Here is a 16,906-nt window from a genome sequence, read left to right on the forward strand (position 1 = left end):
AAACAATTAAACATTTTACCAAAGAAGCAAAAAAATAATAATAATAACAATAATTATATGGTTCTTATGATTGACGTGACACCACAGTATCCCCAAACAGACTTTCTGATTGAATCTAATCTTTGTTAACAGCATTTCCTCCTCGCTAATCATAAATAATTACGTCTTGAACAATCCTTTGCTCTTCTTTTTAATATCACGAAAATCCATGGATTCTATTAGAACTGGAAACAGAGACTGACCCTTAACATAACACTAGGTTATTGCCTATGGGCCTCACACGGTACACAGAAAAATTTAGACAGCAGGAGGAGCTTAGCTACCGTTCGGCACTGGCATATGTCACGATTTTGTCCTTATTTTGTGTCTGCTTTTCTTCCTTTGTCCTTCGCTTTTTCGTTTGAACTCATTTTTCCTTCTTGTAATCCGCAAAAACCCGAAACAAGATAATAAATTTTAGATTTATTATTCGGCAGAAGCAAACATAGATACAGACGTACATGCTGTGCACTGGCACATGCCTTGTCGTCACAAAGATGTAGACTTGTAATTGAAAACCTAATGTTTCGGTTAGAAGGATAAGAATCATTATTTCCTCTTAACGAGGGGATAACGCCTTGAATCTAACTTTTGATAACGATTTCCCCTTTTTAGTACTTTGTTTCTCAAGGTATACTATATATTGATGGGAGAAAGAAGAGAATTTTCAATTGGTATCTTTTGAAAAATAAATAAAAAGAAACATATATATATACACATATATATGTGTTTGTTAGATAGAGATCAACACCTTTCTGTTTTTTCTTTTCTTTTAAAACACTAGATTTTGATCTGCGCTTTCAAAGCGCGAGATTATTTTATTTACAAAACTTGATTTATTATAAATTATAATTTTTATCTATAATTTATATATTTTAAGTTTTATATAATTTATGTAAATATGTATTGGTATGTCTCATATTGTTTTAGTGTATTTTTTAAATTTAAAATCTGAAACGGAATAATACATCGTTTAACATGTCACGCATTGGTCACATTTTGTTTTTATAAAATTTTATCATAATTGATAAGTCTGGGAAAATATATGAATCCTAAGAACCAAACCAAAAATATTTCGAAAAATAGTACAGAAGCCGAACTGAAAATGATAAAATACTCGATTGGATCCAAAAATTTAATATCTGAAGAACTGGATTCAAACCCGACTCAAACCAAATATACCCAAAAATGCTCAAAACACCGAAAATATCCAAAATAAAATGGATTCAAAATTGTGTTTCTGGTTTAATAATATTAACTAATTTTAGAAATTGATATATTCTTAATAATATATATCTCAGCTTGTAGTAAATATTATACGGTGCAGTAGTCCAAGGTATTGTGAAATCATATTCATTTTTTCTTAAGGAAGTTATTAAGTTACTATAAGCAATATTTTTAAAAAATAATATATCATTAACGATTACAGGAGTAGGAAATAATGTTAAATTTGTTAATATTCTTTTTTCATTGATTAATCTGTTAATATTTTGTTTCTTGAATAGTTGGTTTAGGAATAAACAAATCTAATTAGTTTTTATGCTACAATATTTTTCTAGTTATATACAAATGAGATTTGAAAGGCTAATATGAAATCGTTTGTTGTGCATAGATTTTCATATTTCGTCAAACATATTCTTTTTCATAAATTATATTCTCTTTGCAGATATGTCTAAACTTAAAAAGAAATAAAGTTTAGAGTTTGTGTTTTGGGGTTTAGATTCATCTTTAAAAAAATTTAGAATAAACGGATGTTTTGTGGGTTGCTTATTGATACATTGTGATTTAAGGTTAGCTAACTTGTTTGGTATATATATTTTGTATAACTTTAGAAGAAAAATATAAATAGAAAGCATGATTTGTATATACAGCTATTTGGAACTATGTAACTGATAAATCCCAATATATGTATTCAGACTATTATAAAGTTTGTTCACGTTATATGAAAGAAATTATGTAGGAGCCGCTTTTGTTTAAGTAATTAAAAATAGTGTATATATATAGTATTTCAATTATGGAAATGTTTGAAATGTTTAACAACTAATATAGCAGTGGCGTGCAATTGTAATGTTAAAAAAAAATTAGGGCAAAATTCTATTAAATATTCTGCTTTAATAGTATAAATTTTGACAAACTTTTTTTTTTTTGTGTAAACTGCTTTAAGAAAACAATCTTAGTAGTAATAATTAGATAGTTTTCTGAGATCATCGAACAAAGTTACTTTATATATCTTGGACGACTTATCATGTTTATTTGACTGTTAGTGGAGTAATGATTTTCCATGTAGACGATCTAACTTATCAGATGCTGTATATTCACTAATACGATCTAAATGTTGAATGCATACATTTTTTATGTGTTATGTTATGTTTCTATGTACACATATATTTGCTTTATAGTCCTAATGTGTAATACATTATGCAAAAGTAAATTCTTTGTTTTTGCAATAGTCCCTAAATGATTAGGTCTTCGGGAAATAAATTCTACACATATGTAGATAGACATTCGGGCCTCGGATGTCTCAATGCACATGACGCAGATACTTCTACAATAGCCATGTGCGATATATAAACACATGGCCTCGCCTATAAATTGGCAGACTCCGTACCCAGTTTAATCACAATCTTGTCTTTGGCATTAGAAGAGATAGAAATGGGATCTCATGTCGTTTGTAACGTCCAAAAACCACACGTAGTTTGCATCCCTTACCCAGCTCAAGGCCACATCAACCCGATGCTGAAAGTGGCTAAACTCCTCCACGCAAAAGGCTTTCACGTCACCTTCGTCAACACCATCTACAACCACAAACGCTTACTCCGTTCCCGTGGTCCCAACGCCCTCGACGGACTTCCTTCCTTTCAGTTCGAGGCCATACCTGACGGTCTACCGGAGACTGAGGTGGATGCCACGCAGGACATCCCTACCCTTTGCGAGTCCACCATGAAGAACTGTCTAACTCCTTTCAAGGAGCTTCTCCGACAGATCAACGCCAGAAAGGATGTTCCTCCGATCAGTTGTATTGTATCGGACGGTGTGATGAGCTTTACACTTGATGCTGCCGAGGAGCTCGGTCTCCCGGAGGTTCTTTTCTGGACCCCTAGTGCATCTGGCGTCATGGCTTATTTACACTTTTATCTGTTCATCGAGAAAGGTTTATTTCCTTTTGAAGGTACGTCTTCTTACATTGATTATTAATTTATTAGTCGTTATTATATTACTCTCTCCATTTTTTTATATTTGACGTTTTAGAGGAATTTTTTTATTCCAAATTATTTGACGTTTTTAATTTTCTATGTAAAATTTATTACTAACTAATGCTAGATGATCCATGATATTACAGTTTCTATTTTATTATTAGTTAAATTGTGGTTAGGTGAACAATTAATGATATTTTTTTTAGAAAACTAAATATTTTTTAATCTAAATATACAATTCTTAAGCGTCAAATAGGAGTATAAAAAACGGAAGAAATAAATTTTACGTAGAAAAGCTTCAAATTGCTAGTGGTGATCCACGAGTGCTGTTTCTTCTCACCTAAAGGATTTCGACTCCCCTCAGCTGAAGTGGATTAAATGGCTCGTAGATGGGACCGAGCAAAAAAACATCTAGAATCTAGCTTGATGGATTTATTAATTTCTTAGAATCTTTGGATAGAAGTTTTACACTATTTAGTAGACCCTACAACTATATACACATATATAATATATACATATACACATATTCATATTTAGAACTCCAATTGGTAGAACCCCATTGGAGATGCTCTTAGTTGCTTATTGTCTGTTGATATTTTTACTAGTGTTATATAGTTAGGTCAGATTTCGTATTGCAAATACTGTCTTAACATGAAAATCATAAAACATACAGAATCTAATGAGACAGAACTTATAATTAACTTTTAACCAAAATTAACTACCAATAGAAATTTTATTTTATATAAAAAGTGTACTTTTTGTAACATATAAAAAAGTGTATAAATGATCGTTTTAACTCTTTTTTTTTTTTTGCATCCAGAAAAAATTAATGATAATAACCTTTAAGAAGGGGGGTGCGTAACAGTAGAAATTTGATAACAACATACTGTAGAAGCAAAAATATGATCTGCAGTTAGGCCAACATCACTTTCTAAGTCACTTTATTTTTTAGTAACGACAGACTGTCAACATAAATTCATCAAAATTTGTATGCTAATTTGTGCATTTTAACGTTGTTTGTGGCATTCAAGAGATTAAATAGTTAAATAAAGTATGATGAATTTTGCAGATGAGAGTTGTTTGACGAATGAACACTTGGACACATCTATAGATTGGATACCATCGATGAACAATCTGAAACTAAAAGACATCCCTACCTTCATCCGTACCACTAACCCCAACGACATAATGGTCAACATCCTTGTCCACGAGACAGACCAATCCAAGCGCGCCTCTGCCATCATTCTCAACACGTTCGATGACCTCGATCATGACATCATCCAAGCTATGCAGTCCATTTTACCACCGGTTTATTCAATAGGGCCGCTTCACCTCTTAGTGAACCGGGAGATTGAAGAAGGTACTGAGACTGAAAGGCTAGGATCGAATCTTTGGCGAGAGGAGACGGAGTGTTTGGATTGGCTTGATACCAAGGCACAAAACAGCGTCGTTTACGTTAACTTTGGGAGCATAACGGTAATGACCGCGAAGCAGCTCGTGGAGTTCGCTTGGGGGTTGGCAACATCAAGAAAGGAGTTTTTATGGGTGATCCGACCAGACTTAGTAGCTGGAGAAGAGGCGGTGATTCCGACAGAGTTTTTAACAGAGACAGAAGGTCGAAGGATGTTGTTGAGTTGGTGTCCTCAGGAGAAAGTCTTGTCTCATCCGGCGGTCGGAGGATTTTTAACACATAACGGATGGAACTCGACGTTAGAGAGTATATCTGCCGGAGTTCCGATGGTGTGTTGGCCCTTTTTTGCGGAGCAGCAAACGAACGCGAAGTACTGTTGCGACGAGTGGGGAGTGGGGATGGAAATAGGCGAGGATGTGAAAAGAGAGGAGGTTGAGGCGGTGGTGAGAGAGCTGATGGATGGAGAAAAAGGAAAGAAGTTAAGAGAGAAGGCGGAGGAGTGGCGTCGTTTGGCGGAGAAGGCGACAGAGCATCCGTGTGGTTCGTCGGTCGTGAATTTTAAGATGGTTGTTGATAAGATTCTTATAGGAGGAAACCAGGATCTGTCCTATAAGTAGGCAATTAGAACATAAGATGATCCTAAAAGTGTTATTATATATATGATCATCAATAACTTATTGTTTTTGTTCCTGTCATCGTGTGTTATAATTTATAGGTAATTAAAAGAAGGTCTTTTTATAACAAACATTGAGGATTTTTTTAACACAGTACCATGACAGTTTTATTAGAAACTAAGATATTAGACGTTCATGAATATACATTAGCATGCTAAGCGGATTTCTAATACCTTTAAAATGATATAATATTTATATGAGTTATAGAGATTTTCTTTTTTAATTATATTTATCAATATTGTTATTATTAGTTTTAGGAAGCCACAATACACAAGTTGGAAGCAAAGCACAAATTAGAACAACTAAAAACCTTACACATTTCTAGGGATAAAAATTTAAACACCAAAACCTCCGAAAATTTTGTTTTAAAACTTAATAAATAAGAATCTAATGACTAAAAACAAATTTAATGTCAAGAACCGTGCTACAGCACTGCATCAAATCTACCAATACCTTCCAGAAAACCAAACTATAACTCTCGTTCAAACACCCGGTGCCGTGCAAAGGATTTTAAGAACATAAGACCATCATTAACCCTAGTTTTTTAACTGGGGTTCTTAGCTTTGGTTAAGAAACGGTTCTTAATTTTTCTTAGTTAAAATCTAAGAAAAGATAAAAACCGTCTCTTAGCCAAAAAGTGTAAAAATAAAAAAAAACAACAAAAAAGTGTCAAATCATGAGTTAAAATCCGGCTAAGATACCGGGATTAATGATGCCCATGTTTAATGTGGGGTTCTTAGGGTAGAGTTCTTAGCGGAATATAAGAACTCGTCTCTAAAAAACTAAGAACCGTTTCTTAAACATCTTATTTAAGAACCGGTTCTTATTTTTTAGTTAAAAATTAAGAGACAGATTCTTATATTCCGCTAAGAACCTCACTCTAAGAACTCCCGCCCCCCCATTAAACATGCTCTAAAGCAAGTTTTTAAAATATTTTTTTACAAATACAATATCGTCTTCATTAAATACAACCTCACTCTAAGAACCCCCCCCCCCCCCCCCCATTAAACATGCTCTAAAGCAAGTTTTTAAAATATTTTTTTACAAATACAATATCGTCTTCATTAAATACATAAGTATATAACTGTAAAAGGATATGTTTATTACGTAAATTTGCTATAATTATATCATATATGAGAAAAAGCTGATTTCAGAATATGAATTAGTCGAATTCTGGTGGAAAAGATTGTTACAAAAATTTATAAACCATTAAACTACAAATTATTTTAAATTTTAGGGTTCCAAATAAAATTATAGTAATCGAGGACTTAAAGAAAATACATTTTTCAATACACTGAAGACACGGCTCCGCAAACACCATTTATTCCAATGAAGAATACCTCTAACATATCTACGTTAAAGAACATCAAAGTATTTCAGATGCAACGGGAGACTATCAACAAAACATCTTCACCTCTAGAATTTCTTGTTTAGTCATATTTTTATAAGTGCAATTCTGTTTGTTTATTTGGTAGTCACTGGCGACTGCAATTAGTGTTTGGTTGTTGGTCGCATGCAGCAATTAACAAGTGCTTATTCATTGCTGCACAAAAAGTCGAAGTTTGCATTTGATAGAGGATAGGGTAGTGTAGGAAAGATCGTTTGGCATCGGAACAAGCCCCATATGTTAGGTGAAGCCCATCTTCTCTTAAAATTTTGGTTCAAAATGACAAAAGTTTTTAGACTACCTTTCTAAGAGTACTTTGATCATCATATTCATAACCATGGTTGAAGGAAAATTTATATAGCCAATAAAAACAGGTAAACTAGTATTTATTTAGTTTTAGGTTATTAACAAAATACTAAGTTATAAATCGTGATTATACATGTGTATATATAAAGTACTGGGATCCGATTGGTTTATAGATTCTTGTCTTTTAGATAAAATAAATTGCTATTAGTATGATCAAAAATTATATTAAAACTCTATTATTAGCTTTTATCAACTTATTAATAAAAAATTTATTAAAAAAATTGTTGGGGAATTTTTTTTATTTGTATCTATAATTTAACATGAACTTTCATAAGGTTTTAAATTGATATAACTTATTTTTGATACAAGAAAAGGGCAATTTGTATCATTTATATTCAATATTTTCATTTAGTGATGTAAATAAATTTATATCACTTGAAAATTTTATTATACTATTAAAAAAACACTATTTCAGCAGCACAGATATTGAGTTTACGTGAAATATTACGAGAAATGCCATTGCATTTTTGTAGCTTGTTAATCAGTTCATTAAAGATATTTTTGAAATATAAATTACACATATTAAATGACACGTAACAGATACTCAAAATTATTATTAATTTAAATTTTTCTTGATTCCATTCCTAATAATATGCTTCTCTTTGACTTTAATATGTGCTTTTTATTTTTATTAATTTAATTCTAACTAAAATATAAACATAACTTTAATTAAATACGAGCATTAAAATACATATGTTCAAAAGCACTATGATACATATTTACTCATCTAGAACTTTAGATCATATGATACAACAAAATATAAGAACATTATAAATTTAGATTAAATAAGTGGCAAATATGCAGTGACATATACATTTAAATATTTTATGTTACTCTTATACTTTGTTGTATAGTATATAATGCTTTTATATATTGACCCTATACATTTAATCATATTTTATGCTCTTGTTCTTATACTTGGTTGATGAATTTAATCGGCAAATATACAGTAACATATACATTCAAATAGTTCATGCTACCTTTATACTCTGTAAATTAATATACCAATAATTTTATGAAATTAATATACCGGTTATTTCATAAATTAAAATTAAGTAATTATAACATTAATATAAATAAAATTCAAAATTTTTATAATGTACTTAAAATTCTTAAAAAGTGTTTAAAGAATATAGTTATACTAATACTAATGAATTTCAATATATAAAATATTGAAACTAATATTTATATTATCTGGTTATATAATGAATCATGTTATAGTTGATATTTTACAAACTGAAAAATATTTATCAAATGTGATACGAGTTGAATGAACATATTAGTTTGTTTGTATTATAAAACAGTAAATTAAATTTTAACCAATATGACACAAGTTAAAAAATAAAATTATCCAATTTTAAAGACGGTTTAAAACTATGTACATAAATTATATAAAAATTGAATATATAAAAATTATGTATAGTATTATAATTATTTATTCAATGGTACTTTTGTCAATAAAACTTAAATTTGCGTTTTAAAAACACGGATAGTAATTCAGAAAATGACAACATAAGTATTGCATCAGTTAAAACAATCAATTGTTTGCACATTCAAACATCAGTTCAGCATTTTTTTACCGCAATTATAATGGGGGGGGGGGGGGGGGGGGGGGGAAGGACATTGCAGGTGGGTTAAAACATAAGTCGAAAAAAACAAAATAAACTAATAAAACGTCACTTGCCTGAACGAATTTCTCTATTTTTTTTTAACTTAAATCAGTTACACATATATCTATACTATTAAAGCAGGATCGTATTGTCATAATTACCTTAGGGGCATGTTTTCTTCAATAACATTGCATATTTCATTAAGGGCAATTAAGTAATATTAATAACAAATTTATATTGGGTCATTATTTTTGGATCTAGCCCAAATCAAATATCTCTTGGGCCATTTGGGCCTATTAAAAAATCAGATTCAATTCTCACTTTTTTTTTCCTTTGGACCATTGAGTCCAAGTTCAAATAATTTTTTTTCAATTATTCTTAATTATTATTTTTTTTTCTTTTCTTAATATAATTTAAGCATTCATAAAAAATAATTGAATTTTTTTATTGAAAAGTATAAATCTTTATTAAAAGTATATAATTTTTTAATTAAAATATTAACCCCATAATAAAATTAATTTATCAGAGTTATACCAACTTAATTCATTAAAAAAATAAAGTTTAATTTTTTTAACATAAATAGTCATTTAAAATGAAATACGATAAATAAAGATAAAATTTTTAAGTCTTTTATAAAATAAAACACAAATATATGAAATGTGACATTTACTAAATATTTGTCAATTGAAAAAAAAACAAAAATAAATCCGCGCTTTGAAAGCGCGGGTCAAAATCTAGTAGTCTAATTAAATGATAGTCAAGTACAAGGAAGATTTTAAAAAGTCAATTTATTCTAAAATCATAGAAAGATTATCAAAGTCGACTTGTAATAGTTATTTCGTTAGAAAGAAGAAAAAAAAATGGCGAGATAGAGCCATCTTTATTTTGACAGTCATGGTAAGTCATACATGGATTTGGCTGAGAAAATAAACGAATCAGCTTTTTTCTCTTTGTTGGATGAAGAGAAAGAGAGCGTAAAAATGTCAAAAGATTGTACAAGTTGGAGACGCAGTTGATCAAGAAGATGATGTATACTCTCTGTTGTCCGTTGTTGTACTTTCAGGTGCATCCGTTACATCGAGTTCTCCTCCTCCACAGACTTGATGTGGTGCTTGTGATTCTGATGAAAACAAAAAACCACAGTTTTGGACCAATTTTTAAATAAATAATCAATCTGCAATTCCTCATTTAGAATTGATTTTTTTGGTCGACCCTCTGCAAAAGAAGTTTGGATAATTGCTTAAATATAGAGTGGACCACCCTTCTCCCTTGTGAGTTGTGACTAGATCTTGAGAATCAATGAAATAAAAAGAGTGGCGGAAATTCACATGCAAGACTATTGGTTTATGCATATTGCATGCACATACTCGTGTATATATAAACATGTATGACCCATGATGGACGGTAGATAGATGTGAGGGAGCAAAAAAAAATAGACAGCACAGTTCACATGGACATGACGCAATTGCATATATCCCATGTGCCCAATCATTCACTCTCTTTTTGTGACATTCCATTTAATCTTCCGTACTCTTATATATGCATGATCTCACTAGCAATTTCGTTTTATTGTTTCTACAATACGATGTAGTACTTAGGGGACTTGGATCATGTTTCAATGATGAATGCATTTTCATATGGACATGCATGGTGATAAACAATGTCGTTTGAGCAAACAGAACACTGAACTACTTAATGACGTACCGGTTGAAGAAGATATTGGCTCTTGGGAAGAAGGGGCATTAGAGAAAGTAGTAGGAACCCCGAAATTGGATGGGTGGATTAGGTAAGAAGAAGCAGAAGTTAAGCGTTGTTGCTGTTGCTGCTGATGGTTAATATGATGAGCATAATGCTGATGAGAATATGGTCTAGGGCTTGGAGCTTGGAGGTAATAGTAAGGAGAAGGCATGATGTTGGAAGATGATGGTGATGTTGCTACTCCGCCGTACATTTGCTGTTGGTAGTATTGTGCTTGTGCTTGTTGGAGTTGTGTGTTGTATAATGCCTGCATGTAATAATCCAGTCCCAAAATTATTATTTGTTAATATAAACAACACTCACATTCCAGATTTTATGATTTACTCTACACTTCTATAAATGTCATTAATATACATATTTCCCTACACAACTATAACAAATTTTTAATTTAGTTTCTAGATACCTAGTTCAGGCCGATGAAGGCTAACCTTATTTATACAATAACAGATGGAACCAATATATAAGATGTATTTTATCATTGCATGTTTATTATTGTACATATATATATGTGTGCATATGGAGAGATAAAGATAGAGAAGAGACTGACTTGGTGGTACCCATATTCAGAATTGTAGGTGTACCTGAAAACAAAAATTTAATGACGCTAAACCAATTGGTATAAAGCACCAAAAGACCCCAACGATAAACAAAATTGAACTATTTCACCTTAACAAATTTAGTGCACGCAAGACTTGCATATACTTTACATACACATGACATATTTCACTATTATTGTTCTGTTGCGATGTTGGTCTGGCTAATCTACAATATAGTATGCTTTTTATTAGACAACTAGGTACTCTGCTATCAGCATTTATATTATGAATATGATATTTACAGGCTGACTCCAACTTTGTCCAAATTGAAGCATTAAAATCATCTTCTGTCGTTTACCATTTCTATAGCATTGGACCATTTCATTGTCTACGCAAAATTTATAAACTTCTTTACACCCTTTTGGGTTTAAATAAATAAAATAAATCTAACAATTCTTATTTTTTCACATCATAAAAAAATCACGTACCCGTACGACGGATACATGAGCTGGGCAGTCGCAGCTTGTTGCAGTGAAACAGGCATTCCGGAATAGCCTGATTGTCCTCTGCCTTGATACTGACTAGGGCTTCCTCCTTGTCCTCTCCCTGTGCCATCAAAGAGTAATCGTAATTATTTTACATTATTGAAAATGTAGCATTTTTCCCTTGTGAGCATCATAGAAATTTCGATTACAAAAATATGAAAATCTTATAAACTGTTTAGTATCATCATCAACCATTATTAATTATCATTTTAGCCAGAAATTATGAAATTACATCCTGAAAACATTATAGTATTATATTATTGACAATGAATATTTGTTAATTTTCGAAAACTTAATCCAGCCAAAATGGATTAAAAAAATAGACCGATGAGATAACGATTGACACATTCAACATATAACATGAGTACACGAACCTCGAGGCGTCGATGGTCGGGGCTGTCCAAAAGACGCAATATTACAATTTGCCTTTCTTCCATCGATCACAGGATTTGGATCGGCTACTGCCTTTGTCGCTGACTCTGGCTCTCGAAACGTGACCTAGACCACCAAGATGATGACGTCGCATGCTTTGAGAAACAATTATAATGGTTGAGATATAAAGAAACAAAAAAAAGAGGATGAACTTACGAAACCATAGCCTTTAGATTTGCCGGTGATCTTATCGGTGATGATGACTGCTTCGAGAATCTCACCGAACTGCTCGAAGTAACGACGCATTTCCTCGGTCGGAGTCTCCCATGCTAAGCCTCCGACGAACACTTTTGTGAAGGTCGTGTCTCCGAACGGCGATCGGTAGTAGCTCGTATTAGAAGACATCTATTATACTATATGATATATAACTAACCGTTTTGATTGTTGATGATGGTTTGTGATGATATATACCAATAACAAAAAAATGAATATAAAAACATCAGCCAAGAAATGAAAAGAAGAAAAGATTGTATATGAGGAAAGTTAGCTTCTTTATTCAAATGCCAACGACTTTTACATTTTCTCTCTTTATTTTTTACAACTCTTTGAACGGTGCCGTATCGCGTCTCTGACCCTACACTTGCAAGGAGAAAGATAGAGAACGGGTTTGGGCATTTCTAACTCCACTTTATTTTTTACTCTAAAATTATGTGTTTTTTTGCACCATGTGTAGCAATAAAATTTTAAATTTAAATTATACCTAAAAGTAAAAATTTTAAACCAATATTTTAATATAAATACTAATTTAGTTAAACATAAGTTATATAGATTTTCATTTATTTATTTTGGTTAAGATATATTAAACTAACTTGTCTAAATAAAAATACATTGATATGATTTTTTTATAATTATCAAAATATAACAATAAACAAAATTTCTAAAATTTGTAGATATCAAAAAGAAATAAATGATATTACGATTAAAATTTTACCTTTTTAAAAAAAGATTGTATAACATTTCGAAATATTTTAAATGATAAAAATTGTATGATTATAAGAAATATACTTAAATAATATTTCAAAATTTTTTAAATATTTCATCATATTTCTATTATTATCATATTGTTTAATGACATATTTGAATATATTTATTTTAATGATGATTTATGAGTTATTACTATATTATCAAAAGTTACCAAAAATTGAAATTAACATTTAACCATAAGCCATGTATCAATTCTAGTATGCTATGTTACATTTTTGGTGAAAACAATTGTGGAAATGATATGTGTGAAATCACTTCATACATAATGTCTAGGGGATAGAGTTTAGAGTAAAAATATTTCAATTGTATTCTATTTTTTACTTTGTAAGGGCATCTCCATCCCCACTTCATAATTTACTCCAAAAATGGAGTGGAAAATAGAGTCTGAACAAAAAAATAAAAAATCTCTCCATTTATGAAGTAATCACTTTTTTGTTTTTTCACTACTCCATTTTTTTACTCCATTTTGCAGTAAATTATGAAATAGGGATAGAGTTACTCTAATAGAGGAAAAAATAGATTTACTCTATATATAGAGTAATTTGTTTTTTCTTTGTTCATCATTTTATTTTTCACTTTAAAATAAAATATCATTGGAGCAACATCGAACTCTATTATAAAATTACTATATGATTTTAATGTTTCAATTTCATGGGATTTTTGCAAAATTGACCTACAACTTAAAGTCAAACACAAAACTAACCTCCCTTTTTCTTGAAAATTGGTTTTGCCCTATTCACCCCACAAGTTCATATAATTTACGAAAATGCCATCAATTTTTTTTTTCTTTTTTTTTTCGAAAATGACATTTTTACTCTCTCACCCTCATCATCTTCAAGTAATTACAAGATTGCCATTGTCATCAATACCACAACCACCATGAACAACCAATTTGAAGCTCTTAATGCTCCCAAAATCGATTTACCCTTCTTCTTTTTCCATTCTTGTGAACTAAACACAACATATCTCTCAATTTCTCTCCACAATGAGCTAAAAAAACCCAAGATTTTGATTCTAAATTTTTTATGGTTCATAGAGTCATAGAAGCTAACAATTATGGGTGGGTGACTTTCGTTTGTGATTCTGTGTGCTTGGAGAAGCCTTATGTATGCTAAGGAACTTATCTCACCAATTTAAGGTATGACATCGAGTTTTTTTCCAGATCTGTTCGTCAGACGACTTACTTGGGAAGTCGTCTGGCTGTAGACGACTTACCTTTCAGTCGTCTGGCTGTAGACGACTTACCTGGAAGTCGTCTGGTCAACGCAGAGGTTATTTTTACAATTGACTTTGAAATCTGTAACCTGAGACGACTGAAAGTTAAGTCGTCTACTATTGTTTGGATTCAAAAAAAATTCCAAAGAACCTAGACGACTTACATTTCAGTCGTCATAGGTTAGTTTTGCATTTGACTGGATAATTTCAGAAGTTTGACTTCCCCAGACGACTTACATTTCAGTTGTCTGGCGAAAATTAAAATAATAATATTTTTTTAAAAGTAGACGACTTAAAGTTAAGTCGTCATAGGTTAGTTTTGCAATTGAAAAAAAAAACTTCAAGATTTAATTATACACAGACGACTTATAATTCAGTCGTCCACCAGACGACTTAATTGTAAGTCGTCCAGGACTTTTTTCCGAGATTCTGGTCAAACCTCGTAAATCCTAGACGACTTACATTTCAGTCGTCTCGTGGACGACTGAATTATAAGTCGTCTGTATATAATTAAATCTTGAAGTTTTTTTTTTCAATTGCAAAACTAACCTACGACGACTTAACTTTAAGTCGTCTACTTTTAAAAAAATATTATTATTTTAATTTTCACTAGACGACTGAAATGTAAGTCGTCCAAAAAGTCAAACTTCTGAAATAATCCAGTCAAATGCAAAACTAACCTCTGACGACTGAAATGTAAGTCGTCTAGCTTTTTTGGAGTTTTTTTTTTAACCAAACAATAGTAGACGACTTAACTTTCAGTCGTCCGAAATAACAGATTTCAAAGTCAATTGCAAAAATAACCTCTGCGTTGACCAGACGACATATAGTTTAGTCGTCTAGACAACTTAGATTGAAGTCGTCCGCGTCTTCTCCACTAGTTTTTAAGTCTTCTACGTTAGTTTTTGAATAACTTGTATTTTTAAGAATGATAAGTAACTTCAAGATATGTAAAACTCATATTTACAAAATATGTTCTCTCCCTTAGTTTTACTAAATTTGACTAAGTTTTTCAATGCAAACTTATAAAAAATATGATATGCTTTGACTAGTTACTATTGTTTGTTTCCATCTCTTACCAACATTCTTGTTTATTATGATGAGAAAAAGGCCATTGGAGTTTATTATTGCATATGAGAGATCCAAAGATAAGAAAAAGGCTACTGAAGTCTATTATTTCATTGATTTGTAAATGTGTAAACACATTGTTAGCACATTTAATACATCTTGGAAAATATTATTACTGATTTTACAAAAAATTCACAACTAAAAGAGTATACATGCAATTCACAACTTGAGTAGATGAGTAGACAAGACCAGACAACTTGAGTAGATGAGTAGACAAGACCAGACAACTTTTAAGAAGTCCAGATGACTTCTAAGAAGTCCAGACGACTTCCAGGAAGTTCAGACGACTTTTAGGAAGTCCAGACGACTTCCAGACGACTTTACAGGAAGTCCAGACGACTTTACAGGAAGTCCAGACGACTTTACAGGAAGTCCAGACGACTTCCAGACGACTTTACAGGAAGTCCAGACGACTTTACAGGAAGTCCAGACGACTTCCAGACGACTTCCAGATGACTTTACAGGAAGTCCAGACGACTTTTAGGAAGTCCAGACGACTTCCAGACGACTTCCAGACGACTAACAAGTAAGTCGTCCCAAAAGTCTTCCAGATCTGAAAAACCTGCATATTAAATCCAGATCTGAAAAACCTGCATATTCAAAAACGTTCAAATGGCTTAAAAACAGAAAAAATGAATGGAAGATTAGATAAATCTACCTTTATAGAACACACAAAAATACATATCTAAAAATAATAGATCTACCTTTAAATTAGTGGAAGATGAGTACCATCTAATTAAAAACCTGCAAAAAAAAATAGATTAGTAACAAAGACATGAGACAAAATTGAAAAATTCATATAAAGTTTGGTGTTTTCAAGTCAAAGAGATTAAAGTGGGTTTGGAGAGTTTTAGTTTGGGAAAAAAGTAAGAACTTTATACAACAAGAAGTTACCAAATGAAGAAAAATCAGACATAAGAACTTACCAAAACGCTCAGAAAAATCCAGACGACTTCCTAGAAGTCCAGACGACTTCCTGGAAGTCTAGACGACTTCCTGGAAGTCCAGACGACTTCCTGGAAGTCCAGACGACTTCCTGGAAGTCCAGACGACTTCCAAGAAGTCCAGACGACTTCCAGACGACTTCCAGACGACTTCCAGACGACTTCCAGACGACTAACACGTAAGTCGTCCCAGAAGTCTTCCAGATCTGAAAAACCTGCACATCAAATCCAGATCTGAAAAACCTGCATATCCAAAAACGTTCAAATGACTTAAAAATAGAAAAAATGAGTGGAAGATTAGATAAATCTACATTTATAGAACACACAAAAATACATATCTAAAATTAATAGATCTACCTCTAAATTAGTGGAAGATGAGTACCACTTGATTAAAAACCTGTAAAAGAGATAGATTAGTAAGAAATACATGAGACAAAACTGAAAAATTCATATAAAGTTTGGTGTTTTCAAGTCAAAGAGATTAGAGAGAGGTTGGAGAGTTTTAGAATGATGAACATTACATTTTTGTTGCAGCCATTTGAGAGGAGGAGAGAGAATGTGTAAATTTTTCTTTATATAGGGAGGCAAAAAATCTAATTAGGTTAAATATTTTTGACTCAGACGACTTCCTGGACGACTTACATTTCAGTCGTCTGGTGAAGAAATTAAAACAGACGACTTAC

The 16,906-nt window shown here is 31.6% G+C and overlaps 2 protein-coding genes across 2 annotated transcripts; one reads left to right on the forward strand and one right to left on the reverse strand.

Annotated features, from left to right (window-relative positions):
* The first annotated feature begins 2,232 nt into the window (after positions 1 to 2,232).
* On the forward strand, positions 2,233 to 5,435 carry LOC103829335 (UDP-glycosyltransferase 85A3). The gene is made up of 2 exons (XM_009104994.3): positions 2,233 to 3,208; positions 4,303 to 5,435. The coding sequence occupies exons 1-2, from the start codon at positions 2,692 to 2,694 to the stop codon at positions 5,259 to 5,261; spliced, it is 1,476 nt and encodes a 491-aa protein (XP_009103242.1). The 5' UTR covers positions 2,233 to 2,691; the 3' UTR covers positions 5,262 to 5,435.
* A 4,023-nt stretch (positions 5,436 to 9,458) lies between these two features.
* Positions 9,459 to 12,748, reverse strand: LOC103829336 (probable RNA-binding protein ARP1). The gene is made up of 6 exons (XM_009104995.3): positions 12,109 to 12,748; positions 11,895 to 12,018; positions 11,464 to 11,581; positions 10,987 to 11,020; positions 10,386 to 10,686; positions 9,459 to 9,801 (listed from the first exon to the last, which is right to left on the reverse strand). Exons 1-6 carry the CDS (start codon positions 12,295 to 12,297, stop codon positions 9,698 to 9,700), a joined length of 870 nt encoding a protein of 289 aa, XP_009103243.1. The 5' UTR covers positions 12,298 to 12,748; the 3' UTR covers positions 9,459 to 9,697.
* Positions 12,749 to 16,906: the final 4,158 nt, after the last annotated feature.

Source organism: Brassica rapa, chromosome A07 (assembly GCF_000309985.2).
Source record: "Brassica rapa cultivar Chiifu-401-42 chromosome A07, CAAS_Brap_v3.01, whole genome shotgun sequence".
NCBI classification, from domain to species: Eukaryota; Viridiplantae; Streptophyta; class Magnoliopsida; order Brassicales; family Brassicaceae; genus Brassica; species Brassica rapa.